This window comes from Numida meleagris, chromosome 1 (assembly GCF_002078875.1).
Source record: "Numida meleagris isolate 19003 breed g44 Domestic line chromosome 1, NumMel1.0, whole genome shotgun sequence".
Lineage (NCBI taxonomy): Eukaryota > Metazoa > Chordata > Aves > Galliformes > Numididae > Numida > Numida meleagris.
The window spans coordinates 154,102,970-154,125,074 of NC_034409.1; the positions used below are offsets into that span (position 1 = coordinate 154,102,970).

Below are 22,105 nucleotides of genomic sequence, written 5' to 3' on the forward strand. Positions count from 1 at the left end.
CATTCTCAGCAAAGAGCCCAGGGAACTGGGAGGGAACAGAACTAGGCCAGCTGACCCAAACTGGCCAAAGGGATATTCCATACCATATGACATCATGCAGAAGGACTTTTGAAAGGGGTGGGAGTTCATCTCTCTCTCCCTCTCTCTTCCACTGCTGAGGGGCTTAGCTGGGCATTGATAGAGGTGTGAGCAATTGCTTGTGCATCACTTGTCATATATATTTACATATATATACAACTATATATATATATGGTCATACATATATCTGTAAACTTACTTGAGCTGGACTCCTTTGTCCAGGTCATTGATAAAAACCTTCCACTGAACTGGCCCTAAAACTGATATAAAATCTATTATGCATTTAAATAGATATGTGTGGACCCCTCCAGCTGCTGCACACGGGCAAAGGATCCCCTAAGGTCACAGTCTCATACCAGTAGCTGGTACAGTCCCATGCACACATCATGACACATAGAGAGCTGTGCAGTAACACAGACACTATTAATCACCTTTTCCCTCTATTTTCCTGTGGTTGTTCTTCCCCAAATCACCTAGATGCATTCTCTTTCCTGTCAGTGGTTCCTCCCCTAAACACAAGCCTTTGTGGGAATCCCAAATGTTCTTTTTCTGCATCTCACAATGTATCCCATACCCCCCAGTGCAGTGGCTCCTCAGTCTGTGTCCACTGACACATTGGGTGGGTGCTCGTAGGTCTAAAGCTCTCCTGAACAACCATGGGTTGGTCCATAAGCAAAGGTTTTTGTCTCTGACTAGAGCACTGGAGCTCCCCAAATATCCTTGTTCCTCTGGGTTCCTCTTTGTGCAGGGAGGTCCTCTAATGAGCTGATGGCTCTTGTGATGAGCTGAGAATAGCCACAGCAGGATATTATTTAGGGCTGTCCACTTCCAGCTGTTTTTCTGTGGTCCTTTCTGGGCGTGAAAGTGAAATGTTTAATCATGTAACAGTACTGACTAAATGTGTAATTACACTTACAGGCTGTCCTAAATGAAGTAAAAAACTAGCCCTTTTACAGAAGAAAGAACGTTAATTTTTCCACTTATTTTTGGAAAGACTGAGTTAGAAAAAAAAAAAAGGGTTTTAATTGCCAGCTGTTAATGAATGCAGAGCTGTTGAAAAGAGCTAGCACGCTATTACCCTTGTGTGTAAGGGAACTAAAAACAACTTATTTTTCATCTTGCACAAATAGATTCCGAAGGATCTGCCAGAGATCAAATATCAACATCTAACTATGACAAGCTGGATTCCTCTGGATGCTGTGTCCTATAAAAGGGTCTGAACTTACTTTTCCTAGTAATAAGCCTATAATAAAAGAACAGTAACGTACTTTCTACTAAATCAGTTTGGTATATTTTAGTGTTATTAAATAACGTAAGAGAACTTTAAAAGGCCTATATACTTTCACCAGTATACTTTCAAGAGAATTTCACCATATTTTTGCTCTAAAATTGTTTTGCTTATTACTGGCATTGAAGCTGTAATATACACTTGAAAGCAGAAAAAAGAAAAAAAGATGTTTTCTTATACATTATCTGTTTAGTTTCCTGAAATGAAATTAACAAGCAGTTTTACAACAGCTAGATTATAAGACAAAGTATTTATCGATAAGAGTGCTTAATAAGGGCCTATCCTTTCCAAGTAAAGTATCAAGATGCTAACATATGGCATGCAGAGAGAATTTCTGTGATGGATACTGTTAACCTAATGCACACATCTTCAACATCTCACCATGAGAAAATGTTTTGCTTTCTTCTTCTTCCCTTAGTTTTCCCCTGAAGCACTCAAGCTTGGTAAGCTTTTTCATTCAGTTCTGCTTCAGCAGAATTTGGTGGAAATGCTAACTCAACCATGTACATCCTTTGGTGCTTCTTTCCCTAAGTTTCTTCATTGTAAATTACAATTGAAAACAACTTTGCAATGCCCCACTAAGTGTCTTTTAATAACATACCTCCAGCTTTCTCTGATATTTCTCACATTCTATTTGGCATTGTGAAAGATTCTTAGCTGTTTCTTGTTGCATGAGTTGAATGTGTTCACTTTCAAAGGACTTTAACTTACTTTGGTGAAGAAGTTCGGCTACTTTGCTTTCTGTGCCAAGCTGCATTTGCCTATACCTAAAAACAGAAAAAAGAAAAAAAGTTTTGGAGATTCAAAAATAAACAGAATACCTGCTTGTTCTGTTCTGAAATTTATACCTGAAATGGGAGTGTTTTTAAGAGTTTGGTAAATACAAGTTAGTTATCTATTTACAGTTGCCTATCTAAATACTGTTAGATACATAACTATAAAACATAGTAAGTGGAAAACTCAGTCCATGGCTGTGCTAAATATGTGGATGGATAATGCAAAATCAAGTGACAAGTGACCTTAACAGTATACCTTAGTTTTCAAAAATATTACATCAACATGAATTTTATTCTCAGTATACAGGTGTATACATTCCATACCTCTAAGAATGAAATCTTTTAGAGGACACGGGAGAGCTACCAAGGAAGCTGTTGCCTCCTATCTTCTCCACAAAGTGTTATACATGGTCAGGAAAGGTAATGTTAGACATCAGTGGTATCAAGGCTGCATTCCCTTAGGTTTATCATGGATACCTGCTACACTGCTTCTTCCCATAACCAAAGACATAAAGAAACACCAGACTATGACAGTTTATTAATTTTCACAATCAACCTCAGGTATGAAGACTCTCAATAACAAGAATGAACTATATTTCTCACCTGTTACCTTACAAGATATCGGATAAATAATATTCCACTTAGAAGCACATGTCTGTTGTTTCAATCCTTATACTTAACAATCTCAAAAAGGTTTAAGATTTTTCTAATGGAATACTAAATTACTGGACTGTAAAAGTGAGGTTGATGTGAATAACAGTTGAAATCCTTATGAAGCCAAGTGTTAAATGGCATATGAAATTCAAAGGAGATTTATGGAAAGTAACAGATCACTGTTGGAAAAATTATCTTAACCATATACATAAAATGATGAACTCCTAGTTAACTTTTAATTTGGGAATGAGATCTTGGGATTATACTAGACATGCATTACAACTTCAGCTCAGTTTTAAATAGTGGTAAAAAAAAGAATAACATTTGGGGAATCGCTGTGAAAGGAATAGAGAAAATAGAGAAATCATCATGTCACTTTGCAATTCCACACTGCTACCTGCATAATGAATGCTGAATATATTTCTAGTAACTACCTCACAAAAAAATATAGTAGAACATGTAAAAGGTCAGAGAGGGGAAGAGAGATGGTATAAGGAAAAGGGAGTTATAAGAGGCCTGTAACATCGTAAGTGGAATGGAGAATGAGATTAGGTATCAATTATTTATCATATACTTTCCAATAGATGAATGAGGAGGTGTGTAATAAAGCTAGCAGATGTGGAATAAAAAGCAGGTATCATTCTTCACAGACTATCATGAAATCTGTGAAATTCCTTATATACATGTTCTGAATACTCAAAGTTAACACTTACTCAGGAAGAGACTGAACGAACTCTCAGAAGATAAATCCTTTGGCAACTATTACATGTAAGATGGTACTTCTCACACAGAAATCGCCTAAGTTGTTAGAATGCCAGATGAACCTTCACTCTAACCCAGTACTGCTCTTAACTACCATTTGTCAAATAGCAGTTGCAATACAATTTTACCCTATTTAGTTCCTAATCTTTAGGTAGGATTGAGAGCCTTAATAAAGGGATTAGTCAAATATTTTCCCTGAGGATTTCAGATGTAGGAATGTTTCTAAGATGCAAAAAGGAAGCAATTTTCACTGAAATTAACTTAAACAGAAAAAACAGGTGTCATTATGATGTCCTCTGTAGATATTTGTGTATGTATAAACAGTCCAATGCATGAATGAGATTGTTCCCACACAGGCTGTGTGAGTAGAGAATGGAAGTTCTGCCCGCTGAACTCACGAAAACATCATCACTCTTTTTAAAACAACTTTCTTGTTCAATAGCTGCGTGACATTCCTTCTCATACAAAACTGCTAAATGCCCATTATCTATCTGATATCAACTGCTGTCAATGTTGCTTGAGGCTGATACTTTAAGCATTTCATCATTGCTCTCTGACTGTATGTTCCTATTTTCATTTTACCACACTAAAATAGTTTCAGCATGCTTACATTCTCCATACTTTGTACGTGATTGGCTGCAGACAGGACAGTCAATCTTTTCTGCTAAGCACATTGTTTACAATCCTGGGAAGAATGTTTCGTTCCAAAATGAGCGTGTCTTCACAAAGATACGTGTCATCTAGCCATCTGATGTGCAATGCAATGCACAAATGAAATTTATCTACAAGTCACATCTATTGACTTTAAACAACAAATTTATATATTATGGCTTTACAGAAAATAAATAGCTATCCTTTCCTGTAGACTGCTTCAGATCTTAAACTAGTCTGAGGTTTAACGATCTGCTTAATGATCTGTTCTGTAGAGAGCCTACACACTGGAAACATGCATAAACAGAAGTTATATATACTTCTCTATACCTTACCAAACTTCACAGAAAAGTGTACTGGATCTCTGACGATTTTGTAAGTCCACTCAATCAGCTAGGTGCTTCCAGAGCATGCTTATCGACAAAATCACAAGCGGTAATTTTGGGAAAAAGAAGATTTTGTCCTTTGGAAATTCTAAGTAGCTTACATTGGCATGGTATGTTTTGTACTGGTGAGGTTGTGAGGAACATCGCATTCTTTCCATTGGCAGTGATTTTTGAGAAGCAGACAGGGTACAGCTTACGAGTAATGATACATAACAACTTTGTATGCTCTTTTGTCAACAAATAATCACATCCATTTTAATGGATAGTATGGAAAATAACACTTCCATTAATGACAGAAAAGATTTATCCTTTTTTCAGAACTGGTAAAGGAGAAACTGTTGTCCAGCCAAGTAGATTTTCTTTTGACCTTACTACACCTTTGAGCTCACCAGTAACTTCTCCGCTGTAGCAAAGCTTTCAGTTTCTTTGGTATATTTGTTTTTATTTGGCTAGATAGAATTTCAGGCATTTCTTGGCTATTATTTCAGCAGAAGTCTAGGAGCACATGTACACATAGTCATGAAACACAATGTCAAAACACATTCCTTAATCTACCTAGATGGTCTCCAGGAAAAACAGCAGAAAACAAATCCACCCTATGCTTGAATACTATTATTATTGTGGGTGTACAGGATTTTTCCCTGTCAAAAAATTTTAATAAAACTGATACAGTGAAAGAGCATAGTTTTTGTCTCACAAGAGAATAAAGGTTGAGAATTAAAGGGTAATTACAGAGTGAGCTAATGAAAAGAACAAACATGCAAGAATCATCTGAAATGAGATCTCAACTTCATTATGTCTCTGTGCCATTAGGATGACCAGCCAATAATGCCTGAAGTTTGCTAAAGTGGAATGACACAAAAGTTAATATTTTTAGAGTAAAGTAGAAGAGAATATTCAGTTAGGGACACTGGTTTCTAAGAATGGTTTTAAGATTTCTCCATCAGAGAAGTTTGCTTTTGCAAATGGTATAATGATATAATAATATCTAGAAACCCTCATACTCTGAGATTAAGCAAAGATATAACATTAAAATCATCACAAAATGGAGTTGAATGTAAGCAGTGAGAAAAAGTACACTTCTCCAAATAGTGTGCATCTGAAGAAAGCATGATTACCAACTGCTTTTTCAGTGGGGTAAACTACAAGACATATCCAGCACAGCCCAATCTAATAGTCATATTCAAAAGCTTTTACCATATGTAACTTTACAAACTTCTTACAAGCATCATGTATGTACTGAGATAGCAATCTGTTACTATGTGACAGAAATAGACTGTTAGCTTCTACCATTGTCTGTCCCATAGACAAAACCTGGATGTACATCAGTACTCTGCAAAAGTAGGTATAGTTGAATAATGAAGTACATAGGAAGACAATGAGATTTGTAAAATTAAGCATTCAAGGAGTAGCAAATTCTAATAGTAAGATTGTTACTAAGAAAGAATGACAAGCAAGTAAATTCTGTAAAATAATACATCTTCTAAAGGAAGTCCCACCTAGATTATACAAAGATCAGTACCAACCCTTTCTAACTTTGCAAACGTGATTATAGAAACCGAAGGTTCTTCAGAATATATTTGAGATATTATTTTCAAGTTTAAAAATGAAAAAAAAAAAATAAATCAATGACTTGTAAGTTGCGAAATCATCCTGACTCCACAGAAGGGTCAGTTCCAGGTCTAAGATCTTTAGAGTAATTACAGTATACTCTCCTATTTTTTACAAACTTATGTACTTTGGTTCAGTGCCAAATCTGCAAAGAAACCTAAACGCTACAGACATTTTCTCCCTAACCTCTCCTACTGCAATCCTGCTCCTTCCAGTCCCAACATGTACTCTAATGTTCCTGTCCTTCTCCCTGTCTGTCGTGGTTCCAACTCAGATTTCTCATGCTTTCCAATTCTGTTTTCATTCTTTCTACTTGAGGTATGTTTTTTCTCTGCATCTTTATTCCAGCCTATTCTGTTCTCATTCCTATCTTTCAGTCCTATTCTCCAACTGTTGGTCTTTCTATTCCTGTATCACCCTCACAGTTCATATAGTCAGGGAATCACAGAATGGTTTGGGCTGGAAGGGATCTATAAAGATCATCGAGTCCAGTTCTTCTGCCATGAACAGGGACATCTTTAGAGCATCAAAGCTGGTGAGCGGTCTGGAGCAGAAGTCTTATGAGGAGCGGCTGGGGGAACTGGGATTGTTTAGTCTAGAGAAGAGGGGGCTCAGGGGAGACCTTACTCTTCTCTACAACTCCCTGAAAGGAGGTTGTGGTGAGGTGGAGGTCGGCCTCTGCTCCTGCATAATTAGCAATAGGACTAGAGGGATTGGCCTCAAGTTGCACCAGAGGAGGTTCAGGTTGGACATTAGGAAGAATTTCTCCTTTGAAAGAGTGGTCAGGCACTGGAACGGGCTGCCCAGGGAAGTGGTTGAGTCACTGTCCCTGGAGCTGTTCAAGAAATGCTTAGATGTTGTACTAAGGGACATGCTTTAGTGGGGAAATACTGGTGGTAGGTGAATGGTTGGACTGGATGATTTTGGAGGTCTTTTCCAACCTTGGCGATTCTATGATTCTATCTTTCACTAGACTTGATCGCCCAAAGCCCCATCCAACCTGACAAATGCTTCCAGGAATGGGGCATCCACAACTTCTCTGGATGACTTGTGCCTCACCACCCTCTGAGTAAAGAATTTCTTCCTAGTAACTAACCTACGTCTACCCTCTTTTAATTTGAAACCATTAGTCCTTGTCCTATCACTACATGCCATTGTAAAAAATCTCTCTTATAACTCCCCTTTATAAGCCCTATTTCAGTATTGCAAAGTTGCAGTGAGGTCTTCCCAGCGCCTTCTCTTCTCTAAGCTTAACAATGCCAGATCCCTCAGCCTTTCTTTGTAGGAGGAGTGCTACACCTCTTTCATCTCCACCTGGACAATGAGCTATTGACCACAACTCTCTGGAAGCAGCCATCCAGCCAATTCCTAATCCGCCTTTCAAACCCATCTTTCCAGGATAGAGACTATCCTTCAGCACTCTTCATCAAATTCTACCCCTACTTCTTTCACAGTGAGGTTCAAATCACAGCTTAACTTCCTCACCTTTTCCAACTGAGTGGCTATTAAGGCTGCCAAAGGGCCCAACTTTGCGCTGGTGAGATCTCAGAGTATTGTGTCCAGATGTGGACTCCTAGTACAGGAGAGATGGGGAACTGTTTAAGTGTGTCCAGAGGATGGCCACAAAAATGATCCAGGGGTTGTAACACCTCCATTATGAGGATGAACTGAGAGATCTGTGGCTGTTTAGCCTGGAGAAGAGAAGGCTCCAAGGTAACCTGTTTGCAGCCCTTCAATATCTCAAGGGTGTCTATAAGAACGAAGAGGACAGACTCTAGCAGTGCCAGTTGTGACAGGACAAGGGGAAATGGTTTCAAACTAAAAGAGGGGAGATTCAGATTGGATATAATGACAAAGTTTTTTTACACTAAGGGTGGTGAAGCACTGGAACAGGTTGTCCAGAGAGGTGGTGGAAGCCTTGTCCTTGGAGATGTTCAAGGTTAGGCTGGACCAGCTCTGAGGTACCTGATGTAGCTGTAGATGTCCCTGTTCATTGCAGGGGAGTTGAACTAGATGACCTTTAATTTCAAAGTCCCTTCCAACTCAAAAGATTTTATGATTCTATGGAACAAAATTTTCTTTGCTCTTCATTCTTCTTGGAGCCACAGAAGGAGTAACAGGAGCTTAGATTGGTCTAAATTATATTCAGTCATGTAATAGACCACATATACACTGTCCATACCTGTGCAAGCTCTGAGACTCCAGTTCAAACATGAGTACTCAAGGGATCTTGCTGTCAGTATTCTCTTTTTGATCCTTAGTACTAAAAACTGGTTGGCTTGTTTCTGAGTAACAAAAAATTTCCCATAAATTGAGTTCACATGCTATGCACCAAGTAACTGAAAACACAGGAACTCTACTCCTTAGTTGTAAATATGTTAATTGCTCAGTTTCTGAATCATTGAACATAAATCAGATGCGTCATGTTTCTGTCTAGTTTCATAAACTAGAAGTCTATTGTAATAACTGCTAGAAAATGGAAAACTATTATTCTTCATTTAAATACATGTAACTCATTGAGATACTTATGTCAGTTTTATATTAATTATCAATTATTTAAAATTATTTCTCACATGGACTAAAGTAACAATGTACTTATTTATCTTAGTATACTGATTAAACAGAAGATAAAGTATTCCATCTACAAATAAACAAAAAAAAAAGTTTGCTGAAATAGTTTTTATATAGTTTGCTTTCGCCAAATAATATGCTCAGAGCTTTTTCCAGCACTGTATTCTTGTTTTTTATTATTATTAAAGAAATCCAGAAATGTATAGCTTAAATGTTAAAAGGGTAAACATGATTTAACATGCAAGTTCTTGCCAGATGTTACATTTGCTTCATATCAAGTAATTAAACATATGGTACTTTTGCAAGTGGTTAAGTAAAATCTGTTAAGAGACAGAAAGCTTAGAAGCTTTGTTTAAAGCTGCTTGCTTCAAAGCAGATCTTTCTGTTTTGCAGCATTCTAAGCATTAGTTCTATATTGGTCTCTGATCCTTGTTCTCTTGAAACACCTTCCCTGGAGGCAACACTTCCACACACTATTTTGGAATCTGCAGGAAATCCTAGTTCCAAATGGCAGATCAAGCAAGATAAACAACTGTTTTACATTACCTGTAGTCTCAGGACACCTAAAACTAAAATTACTTACCTATGCAGTAAATAGAGTGCTTCATCTATATATTCTTTCCACACTAACACAACTGAGAAAAATGAACATTAAGAAGGATGATGTGCTTGAGATAAACCTGCCAAACCATGTCAACTGGCAGGGACTGAAATCCACCTTAGTAACCTTGTCTTTGGGCCATGCTATTGTGCTCCCTTTTATTTATCACTGATCCTGTGAAACTTAAGATTTTCTCCAGCACCATAACACAGCTCCAACAGTATTGATGTAGACTGCATCAGCCTAGTCTTAGGAGTTCTATTTCAGTCATGAGTACTGTATAACAAAGCCTCACTGGGGAGTTTTCCCTCAGTTCTGATGTTCTGATGGACGCTGAATGCCATCTTACACTCCCTGAAAGCGTGTGCTTACTTCTGGGCTACTGTATAATAAACATGAGCAACTGCTATCATGCCATTTTTTTTCTTTTTTTTTTAATTGAAAGAGGACGTGGTTGCTGTTCGGTGTTAATTCATCAATGACGATGCATGCTTAGTTTGCTCACAGTCACCTTCCTGGGTATTAGCCTGCAAATACTTGGTTTAACCAATACACATCTTGATGGAGGTTACTCTTATCATTTGACTCAGTGAAAAAAACATAATATGTATTTACATAACCTAACTGAACTTCATTAGTATAGAGGTATTAATATAGCGTTAACAAAAAAAGAAAGGATGTGAAGAAACTAATAAGCAAGTACTAACTAAGGAGAGGGATAGAATTCCACTGTTTCCTCCTCATTTTTTTTTTTTTTTTTAGGGTAAAGAAATAAGCCAACAGAGTAAGCCAGGTAATTTTTAGGACAACTCATGGTAGTTGCTTTTCTCTTTGCCTAGGCAATAGCTTAGTGAAGATGTCTATCCCTATGCTCTTATTTATGTTTCTAGTGATGATGAATTCCAAATCTATGAAACACTGTACAAAATGGAATGATAGAGAACATTAGTAGACATGGTTGGTCAGAGAACATCTACCAGATCAGGTATTTCAAGGTACTTAGGCAAAAAGATGCTTAGCCTGTGAATCCAAAATACAAATTATCACCTCACAAGATTCTTTAATTAAAGCTTAAAATAACCCCAAATAAAGGTAGAAGATTCTTCTTTTTCAAACAGGAAGGATACTGAATGCATTCTCTGAAACTCAGTGAAGAAATACCAAAGGAAGCAACTTCACATACTTCTCCTAAATACAACAGAACAATCTAAAATGAAACGTAACCACGTTAAAGGATGCAGACACCAGCAGCTCTACCTCAAGCCAAAAGCAGTCAGAAGAAACCGAACCATTTTATTGGTTCTGGCACAGCCCCGATACATTGTACAAAGCTATCTTTTGCACATGTGCACTAGCACATAAAATGGCAAAAGTGTTCAATTTTGAAAGTATAAGAAACAGACTGATCTGTAGAGGAAAGTACAACTGGACAAGCACCAGAATAAGCATAATTACATTTCTCATTATCTAAACAACACCAATGTTCAAATGAATAAAGACTTCTTTTTAAAAATTCACTTTGAAATGTCAGATAGAAAAGGATTTCTTCTCTGCAGCATTGCTTTCACGTTCATATTATAATCAAAGAGCACAAAAAAGTGTATTTGTAAAAATCTGGTTATGTTTTAAATCACACATTTATGTACACTTTTCTCTATTTGAATTCCCACTGAATCTCAATCATAACTTTATTAAAACAATACTCTTATTTCATGCTTTACTTCAGTCCTTAAAAGATCTACCTGAATTAGAAGATCCACCTGATTTTTGTAATAAATGAACAAAAATGCAAGGAATAATAAAGAGTCTAATTCATCAATAATGTATATTAATTGGTATAGAAACAAATTAATTTGAAGTTTAACAGAATTTTTGATACAGGAAATATATAACAGATCTGACTGAAGGAAACATCACTCATTTTCTTGCTATAAAAGACTACAAAAAGAAAAGTATTAACTTTTAGTAGTAACCTATATTAAATTTCAAATTTGTAACCTACACTTGAGAGTTATCTCAGTAATTTTTTCTGCTGTTCATAATTATTTTTTCAAGCTACCATACAGTTCAACAGCTTACCTCCCTAAACTAAGTATTGTATTATACTTGTATAACTGTATAATAATGTACAATGTATTTTATTATAACCTCCTCTACGAAGTCAGGCTAAGGGAGCTGGGCTTGTTCAGCCTGGAGAAGAGAAGGCTGCGGGGTGACCTCATTGGAGCCTTTCAGTACCTGAAGGGAGCCTACAAACAGGAGTGGAGTCAACTCTTTGAAAGGGCAGATAATGGCAGGACAAGGGGGAACGGTTTTAAGTTGAAGGAGGGAAAATTTAGGTTGGGTATCAGGGCGAAGTTCTTTACTACGAGAGTGGTGAGGTGCTGGAACAGGCTGCCCAGAGAGGTTGTGGATGCCCCGTCCCTGGAGGTGTTCAAGGCCAGGTTGGATGGGGCCCTGGGCAGCCTGATCTAGTATTAGACGTGGAGGTTGGCAGCCCTGCCTGTGGCAGGAGTTTTGGAGCTTGATGATCCTTGAGGTCCATTCCACCCCAAGCCATTCTGTGATTCTATGATTCTCTTGACTCTTCCAGAAGTAGTATTACTTCATGAAAATATTCTTTAATACTATTTGTACTTGTGGTTCTGGATTATAGTTACAACAGTTACTGTGGTTGATTATGCAACCCTGAAGAAAGCAGGGGTGACATAGGAAGCTACATATTTGCTGATTACATTTTTATTTTTTTTAACAGTACATTGTTCTGCAATGCAAAAATTAAAAAATCAGAGTTAACAATTAAACAAAGGCTCTGAAACTGTTGTCTCTATTAGGTTTTCACAAATATAGTATTTTTCATCAGATGTTCAGTTAAGTCAGTATAAATATTTTCAGAATCTTGTGACTCTAGGCAGGGTGATTAATTACTAGGCTATTCAGTATTTAAGGAGTTGTCGAAGTGCCAATACGTGCATGTAGTTGTACTCTACATGGCGCACATTTATTTTAATGCAGCATTATTCAGCTCACAACTGTCCCACAGCATATTTACATACCTTCCTGTCATTGAATGTTCTAGTGCAGTAATTTTTCAAAATAGTAGCAGAAACATCTAAGATTGATAATGAAGGAAAAGAGACACAATTATCATTAAACTACCAAGTTTATGACAAATTCCTTAGGTAAACAATCAGGAATTATTCCCAATATGCTGTTTAACTCTACCAGGGAAAAACCTTTTTTCTTTTTCCTTAATTAATCAATCCACACCTGTACTGCTACTGTGAAAAAAAGAATACTGCATTGAAATAGGCATGTGCAGGTGCAAGTACATACAACACACCAAAACAAAACCCTTAAAAAATTGTAAAACCATTGTTCCTAAAGCTAGTTATACGTTTTGATTGATATTAAATAAGTAAATATTCACAATCTTCATATCTCTGCAGACACTCAAGATGAAGCTACTGAAAACTTCTGATATACACATACTGGTCAAATCTGTACCATAAACAGACTAAGGGGAAGGAGATTTGAGGAAATAAACTCTCTGAATGTTCAGGCTGACAAAGCTTGTTACACTTTCTATTCATTTACATGGCACATTTTAAGAACGCATCAATATTTATATTGCCCTTATTTATTTATTTTTAAATCTCCAATCTTCTTCCTCTGCTCTTCTTTCTACAAATTAGTTTGCATACGCAGTGACACCAGAAAATTAAAATTGGACTGCAAACATATTTTGGAAAGAATATTACAGGCCATGCAATGGCTTTACAGACTGCTGTAGTCCTGAAGAACAGAATACAACAGTTCAGCTGGAAAAGACCTACAAAGACCATCAAGTTCAAGTGCCTTACCTCTTCAGCACTAACCAAAAGCTAGAACACATTGCTGAGGTGCCTCCTGAATGCTGATAGGCCTGGAGCATCACCCACATCACTAGGAAGCCTGCTGCAGTGATTGACCATCCTCACAGAAAATAAATTCATCCTCATGTTCAGTCTGAACCTTCCCTGGCACAGCTTTGTACAGTTCTTGTACATCCTGTCATCAGTTACAAGAGAGATCGGCATCCTCTTCTCCATTTCCCTGTACACAAACTACTACTAAGCAAAATGTAAATAACTGTCTCATACAACTTTAATAGAACTTTTACAGAAAACTCAGAGAGACTGAAAGATTAACAAGGAAAACAGACCGAACTGTGAAATTCAAGTCATATTTTACACCCTAGAAACATTAAAAATGAGTTTAAGAAACTTACAAATGTATTGGTAATCTTAACCTCTACCTTCCACAGCAGCATTTCTTGCCTGCTGTATATGCCACTGTTCCTTTATTTAATAAAAAATAAAATTAATTTTAGATGTAAATACACTAATTACATTTGGTGTGTATGATTTTAAAATCTGTCAGTGCAAAAAAGAAAAAAAAATCTATGTAATATGATTGACAGTAAAACAACTATATAAATGGCAACAGCAGGACTGAAAAGTCACTTTCTTTTAACTAAATAAAAGACAAAACACGTTGAAAACACAGACAATAACAAACAGAAGAAAAAGTCTGCAATGTCAGATAACCTCCTTAAAATGGTCAGAAATGAACATATAGATATTTAAGTTCCGAATTCCACAAATTTAACTACTGGATGCAATTAACAATATCAAAACAAAATTTCTGTTCAGAGATGAAAAAAGGAACTTTTTTGATTATCAGTAAGAAAGAAAATAAGAAAAGGAAATGTCATCACTGAAACTTCCCAAAAAAGGATGGGGAGTACAAAGAGAAAGTAGGAACAAATCTTGTGAGATACAGGCTAACTGGGAGGCTATCTGATGAAGCTCCTTTGACATCTGGAAAATAGAAGATACATGTAACTACTGTACCAGTAGACAGACTGCTCGCCCTAAGATACCATTTTCCCCGCTGAAACTCTGGCACCATAGGTCAGGACGGTTCAGGTTCAAACTGCCATAACTTAGCAAATGACTGGTGTATCTTTTATATCACGTGTAACAGGTTTGATTCACTGATAAGTAGAGTTCAAAGTACAGGCATACCTTGTTATGTGTCAAGGATGTGTTCCTATAAGTGCTATGGTTAGCAATGATGGATAGCAAAGCAATCTTTCCCATAAGAATTCATGTAGTGGGGGAAGGGAGGGAGGATGTCTTGGTAGTGACAATGCAAAATTTAAACATGAGGCCAGCATATCGCTAGATAATTTTTCAATTTATTCCCCAGCAAACTGGTCCATAAAAACAAATCCAAAACAGAATCACTGAATAATTCAGGTTGGAAGGCATTTCAGGAGGTATCTAATCCAACATTGTGCTCACAGGAAGGTGAGCTATCACATCTGACTGAATTGCTCAATTCTTCAGCCATTTGGATTTTGACTACCAATGATGGAGACTGCTCAACTACAATGCTTGACTGTAGTGAAAAAGCTTTTCCTTTCAACAAATTTGAATATCCTTTTTAACTCTTCCCACCGTGCAGTGCTGTGAGAAGCCTGGCCCTCTCTGCCTGATGACCTTCTTGTAGGCACTAGAGAGCTGCTGCTAGGGGCCTCTCCTCATGTCTAAGTTCATATTTAAAATATGAATATTAAAATAATTAATTAATAAGAATATTAAAAATCATATACCAAAGGCTACAACAACAGTAGAGCCAACAGTTGTTTTAATCTATGTATTATACTGGAAAAATAAATGGATTTTCATCTTAAAACTTAACTTCAGTTAAACCAACTACAGGTCCCAAGCCATGCATGAATACAACTACAGCTCAGGGAAGTATTCATTACAAGAGCAAAGGACAGAAAGACACCATCATGGCAATAGCAGAGATGGGTGTTGCACAACGAACAGGTACTAGAATGACTGACAGACAAGCAAGGGATGGTGTAGTATTACTGTATCTTTCTTCTTTCATCTCCAAAATATGTAAAATACTCTTTCTTACAAACTGATAATATAGTAAGTGGAAATATATTAACATTGCCATTGGCTAGAAATAAAGATCGATCTTCATTCATACGACTTTAAAAAGGTACTACTTCTCAATTGCATTTCAACTTCAGAGATGATTACCAAATAATAAAATGTTATGTACTAACTAGTTTACTACATGTCTTAAGATGTAGATATCTTTGTGCATCATTATCTAGATATGAAATATATTTCTGCTAAAAAATCATATAATTCTTTCAAGCCAATCTGAGAATCTCCTGAAGATACTGTTAAAGTAAACATGCTTAGACAACATCATCTATAGCATAAAGACAAACAGAACACACTTTTACTATCCATAAAAGGTCAATTTTGCACACTCTTAAAAGCTTCAAGGAAATAATAACTGAATACTGAATAGACACGTCACCAAGCTGTTTATACCACTAGTAAAACAATCTAATTTCTTTCCATTTCTAAGCAGAAAAAATCCAATGACTAAGTTTTCAATTCAATTGCTCGTCCTTATAAAAAAAAATTGTTATCAAATTATCTCATATTGCCTGCTGAGGCATGCAGTAATTTATTTGAAAAAATAAGTTAATTTTAAAGATGAACTCCAGCCTGTCTCCACTCTTTAGCAGATCTGCTTTCACAACATACTTTTCCATATCTCATAAGTTACCCAAGTTTAACAAAAATTTTATAGATGTACACAGCTTAGCCTTTATACAGCTTTTCTACAGAAGATATTCTTTACAAACAATAGGACTGTGGGAAGCAGTTAAAATAGAAAAGACAAAAACAAGGTCTAAAAAGAAGAAAAGAAATTCAGAATTAATGAATTATGCGGATACCAACAGGCTTTGCAACAAAAGTTTCAAGCATACCTGCTAAGAGTCTTAGATGTGATACAACCATTACTCAGCCTCTGAGAAGACATAAAAAAGCACTGAATTTTATTTACTTTACTGCACACAATCTTAAGACTTGCAGAATTTTGTTCCTCTGCTTCCTCCAATTACATTTAGCTCTCTTCCCCATTTCTTACCTTCCCCCTATTTTCTCCATTCTCTCTCAACAATTAATTCTTCCTTCAGCTGAACTATCATAATATGTGCAATAACCACATCTGGTAAATATTCTTTTCCTTCTTGTAGTTAACTTGAAGCAAGTAGTCTGTTCCTTCAGGCCTTTTTTCCTGACGGGGCTGACAGACGAGACATTCCTGATCTCCAAGTATTCCCTGTCCCAACTGAGCACGTAGAGGCTAAAACACTCTTTTCTATCATCCAGACTGTGGCGAATCAGACTAGATACCTTTTCAGTGCGGGACAGAAAATGAAAGCTCCCGCTCCCCTGTGTGTTCCATGCTTGTATTATTTGATTTCTGTCATCATCATCCATTCTTTCTGACAGAAGCCCCAGACTACAGCTGGCTACAACTGTCACATAACTAATGAATGTACCAACAGAAGATGCAATAGCTCTCAGAAAGTTCTCATTCCTCCGTTCAATGGAGACTTAAAGACAGGAAAAGTGATTCCCATTTAAAAGTTGAAGAATCAGCTGTTGCAATTCAGTCTGACCATGCCAGTCACCAGTTTTGTGTGAATGCTTAGATCATGACTGAAAAACAATCTAGTTACTACTGTACTTTAGTTAACCTTATTTTGTGTGATGTGTAATTCTTTTGCCTTCTTTATTACAAGAAGGTTTAAGTAGATGGAGGTGTTTAATATTTTTCCATACTATTTTTAACTTGATTCCACTCTCAGCTCCATTCTCAGCATTCCATTCTTCTACTGTTAAAAAAGAAGTAGGAACCAGGTTGGAACCAGACTTTGAACTTGACCTAAAACCACTTAATAGGCTAACAGTTCAACCTGCCTTAATTCAAAATGGAGCCAGTCTTTCAGCATACAAACAAAAAAATAATCCGCTAACACCATTTTGTTGTTTGCTTTTATAAGATGCAACATTTATTGGTATATGACACCAAAACATGTTTGCCGTAGCAGCACTAGCAGAGAACAGTCAGATACGCTGACTGCTGTTACATAAATGGGACGGAGCTTGGCCCATATTTTCAGTCCTTTCCAATCTCAGAATTCCTGGTGACCATCAAAGGACACTCAAAGATAAGTAATAAATAGAGTGGTCTGTGAACAATCACGGATAAATTTGATTTCTGTTTCAAGATATCCACACTGCTAGTGACTCTGAGCTGTACTCCCTGCAGAAACCACAAGTCTGGGTAGAGAATCTAAAATTGGAACTGCCGAAAGCAGTTTCAGGACTTAAAAGGTTTCAGGAATTAAAAAGCAGCAGTGTGAATCCCATGAGTGAACTTGTTTTTCAGGAACCACCATAATGACACAGGCTTTAGTAGGTTTGGATGACAAACAGTGGAGCTTTTTCATCCAGTGACAAAGCTTTCAGAAATCAAGGTTCCCTACCTCCACATCAAATTATTTTAGAATTTTGAGTCTATTAACATGAAATGAAATTATAACAGCTATACAAGCTGTGTAGAACTTCCCTACAGAAGAACACAAAGTTTTGTTGTTGCCTGACAGAGTTGAAAGGATCCAACATTTCAAACTGTTGAACGTAATGAAGCATTCATCACATTACCTCAAAAGACATCAGTAGTCTAGCCATAAAATAAGAATCTAAATCACTGATTTAGTTACAAACACATTAATGAATACTTCCTCATATCAGGCTACCCTATAACTGTGATGAGTAGGGAAACTAGTTCTGACAACCTAGCAGTCCCCTTAATAGGGGAGTGACTTGCGGCTTATATGAAAAATCTGTCTGAATTTCTCAGCAAAATTGTCAAGAACATCATTGGCCTCCTGCCTTTTATAACTTTATCGATTATATTAAAATTAGCAGAATCCCTCTGTCAGAGTGCTGGGGATTGACTGGTCAGCAGAAGCAACACAGGAAAAACTCAGCAGTTTTCCCAGCTAGGAAATTAAAAAATCTTCTCAAATTTATTCTTGATTTGTTCAAATTGTAGAGGAAGATTTGCACTTCCTGTGGTGTCTAATGGAATATGATTAATCTTGCTTTGTTTCCAAGTTGTTCTGAAAACAGTACTTAAACCATAACCCCTCACTTTATTTTCTTTTAGTTGGGAACAGGCAATTCTATTTAATAACATGTTCAACACTAATTCAGTGAAACAATTCCGTAAGACCAGTTATTCCTAAGTGAGGAAATGTCATTTTTACTTTTGCTAACAAATGATATGAAAATAGAATTACTCCATCATTATCCATATAATGGTACAGAACTTACAAGTAGAGCACTTCGTGAATATATTTTCACATTCTTAAGTTACAGAGATATGAAAGTGTAAAATGTCCACTGGGATGGAGCATAAACTTTACATCAGCAGATTACTGGAATGAAGTCTTTAGATGAGGTAAAATGTCTCTGTCATGGTAGTGAAGATCTTAGGAACTGAAGATGAGAAACAATTTTACTCAAAACAGAACCTCCAGCTGCACCTCCTGTTTTCGTCAAAGAGCAAACAGACTCTTTCAGAAGCTACTTCTGGAATTTTTAGTAACACCTTCTGTTTGTCAGCGTTTTAGTCCTTGAAGAAAATGTCTATTTTACCCCTTTAAAGCAAAGGAAGCAAAAAAAATATGTGTTACACTCGAGAAAGTTATCTCCCATGAGAAAACTACTGGTGGAGGTGATACCCCTGGATAGGTGAAGAAAAAGCAGCAGCAGTAAAAGTTGTGGACTTCATGCACTGCAGCCTAAGCTGAATGTTAAAAGGGACTGAGCATGAACACGCAGGACTGCTTATTATAGGTGATACGAATTCTGACAAGCAAAGGAAACTGATTTGATACGTGAGTGTATAAATGTATGTATCTGGAAACAAATACTTGAGGAAATGAGTATTTCATTAAAAAGCCTTTACTTGTAGATGTGTACTGCTAAGATTTACAATTGTTTTGGCCACAGCAGGTTTTCAAACAGAGTCTGGGCTTTCAGTAATGAAGAGCATTTTCCAAGACTCTCTATAAACTAAGAACAGTAAATTAGGCTTCGCTTAGCTTTGTGCTGAAACTAGTGATTGTGTATAAGGTGAGTAGTGTGAAGCTACATCAGATATGTCCAGAAAACATGTCGAATGGTGTACACGCAGTCTTAGATGCAGCCAAAAGTAACCACAGAGATCAGCTTGTTTGACTCACATACAACGCAGGACTTTCCTGAATTAATTTTTTGAATTAAAACAGGTAAGTAATAGTAACAAATACCTACTTTGAGAGAAACATTATTTTAGATACACGTCAAATTCTAAAATTCTGTAAAGAATCTGTGGCTTAATCTGTTTGAACCATTTCTTTTGAACTTGCAACGTAAATTCACCCCTTCGGAGTAAGATAAAAATATCAAGCTAATTCAACTCTGCCTGCAACACCAGCACTGGAAGATAGAATATTTAGCATTTTATCCCATCTTAAAATTGCTTCCTCGAAATAGAATGAAGTGTTCTTTATGAATCTGTTCCCTAACCACAGAATGTAACAAAATTCAACAGAACTTGTTTGTTTACATACAAATATGTCTGTTTAAAGCCAAATGAATCATTGGTTATTTGCCCCTTACCGTCACACGCACCATAATACATTAATCAAAGGATAAAATTTGTTACAACTACAGAATAATACATTTTTCAGCCACTACAGATGTTTTGATATTTTGTCAGTAACAATATCTTTCCAAACTTTTCTTGCTGGACTGTAAAGAATTCATGTAGGTTTGTAAAGATACTGACTTGGACAGTTTTGAGAAATGATTATTTCGATGCCATTTTTAGAGGCTGTGGGGTTTATTTGTTAGCTTGTCTTGTTTGTTTTCAATTCAGAAAAAAAATTCTTACATAGGTAAAGCAATATACAGCAATTGTAGTATACTAAGAACCAAAACTATCATCTCTTAAGAGCAATAGCGTGTGCCAGGATTTTTGGTACATTAAGTGCTACACTGTTCAGTCTGTGCTATTGTATCTCTTGTGTTTCTACAATACTGTGTGTTAAAAATGCTAGATACAGAGTTGTTAAACTCAGTGTTATATAATTCAGTGCTTCAGTTTTGTCCATATTCTTTCCCATTTTCTTTACTTTTCTTTACTTATTTCTTACATTTCTTTACTTTTCAAATTTTCATTTACTCTATTATCTTATATTCTTCTCCAAAATGACAATCAATCCCTCATGTGAATTATACTCTATAGCAGATGGAATGAATTTAAGGACCAGCTAATCATGTCAAAGTTAAAATAGGACAAATATGTTGCTTTGGCACAGTATAGTCAAATCCAGGCCACAAAAGTTTGGATTATGTGCAGACAACTCCCCTCTTCACCACTCCTTGGGATACTATCATTTACATACACTCTACAATATCAAATACAAACAATTAAAAATTCCCTGCCAATGTATTTGCTTATAAATGAAGAATATGAAAAATGAGGCCCATGCTAAATTGATAAAGACGTCTCAGAGACCTATTTAATTCCTTCAGATAATGCTCACTGATTGAATCAGAACGTAATCCTTTGAGTTTGCAATACCAACATCCACACCTCATGTACCTTTATGTCCACTCTAGATTAAGGCATCTGGTAGTAACTTCATAACTTTGACCTGAGTTAACTACTGTTAAGTGTTTTCCTAAGACACTCCATTTCTCAGCTGTAACAGCATCTGTCATTCTTGGCTTGAAAGCAAGTTCTTTTATGAATGTGTGCAATCTTTTTTTGCTTCTTTGAAAATGCAGGGTATGTTCAACAACTGTAGTATGGATCTATAGGAATCTAAAGTATGTGTTTAAAGTTATTCAATGCATCTCTCAGATCATGATCAAATAAGGCATGCAATATGATTAATAAAGTAAACAGTATATAGCAGTATTTGGTACTCCTAGTCTACAAAAAATAGGCCCATTAACTTGTGGAAAGTAATTAAAATATATATTAGAAAAAGAACTTAGCATACATGTTAAAACAAAAGACTACTGCTACTGCAAACATTTTTGTCAGACTTTATGCTTTAAATTACAAGTGTATGACACTTAGTGCTCTGCTACCATTCTTTCTATGTATCCCAGTTTCCACAGCTCTAACGGTGTCTACAATTTGCATTCTACTTTTTTCACTGACTTAAAATTAGTTTAAGAAGCTTCAAAAAAAAAAGCCCAAAAAACAACAAAAAATAGAAGCTGGAACAGTTCAAAAGAATACCAAAGAGCAAAACGAATCTCTGTGGAAAAAAAAGGGGACCATTTGACACAGAAATGACTCAATGAATGTAAATAAACCTATCCACAGTACTCTCAAATATTTAGAGCATTCCTTCCATTCTCTGATTGAGGAAACATTTTTTGCGCCCATTTTCAATAGTAAAATTGTCTTTTTTGAAGATGCTAATACATTGTATTTTTTTGAAGTTTTTGCAAAGTTTTATAATCTAATTAATGCAATTAATTATTAAATATGCAGTAAAGATGAAATTACGACATGAAAGATGACTGAAGTGAAAGGAAGTGTTCTTGAGCACAGTTCAGTGGGCAGGATTAGAATTCAAATTTTTCACAAAGTTCTAGAAAAACATTTATATGAGCCTCTGTTGTACTGGCAGAACTATTCCTCTGTCATTTGCTAAAATGAAATTTCAGTTATCGTTTAAAGTATTGATATATACTTCCTCTTATTTTAGATTTTCCTT

General features: G+C 36.3%; 1 protein-coding gene across 3 annotated transcripts in view; it reads right to left on the minus strand.

Annotated features, from left to right (window-relative positions):
* The window catches only part of PIBF1 (progesterone immunomodulatory binding factor 1), a 116,970-nt gene that overhangs the window by 47,319 nt on the left and 47,546 nt on the right, over positions 1–22,105 (minus strand). For all 3 annotated transcript variants that reach the window (XM_021417494.1, XM_021417485.1, XM_021417503.1), the window contains one exon: positions 1,968–2,133. In XM_021417494.1, the coding sequence (XP_021273169.1) occupies positions 1,968–2,133 (166 nt within the window). The remainder of the gene's footprint in view (positions 1–1,967; positions 2,134–22,105) is intronic.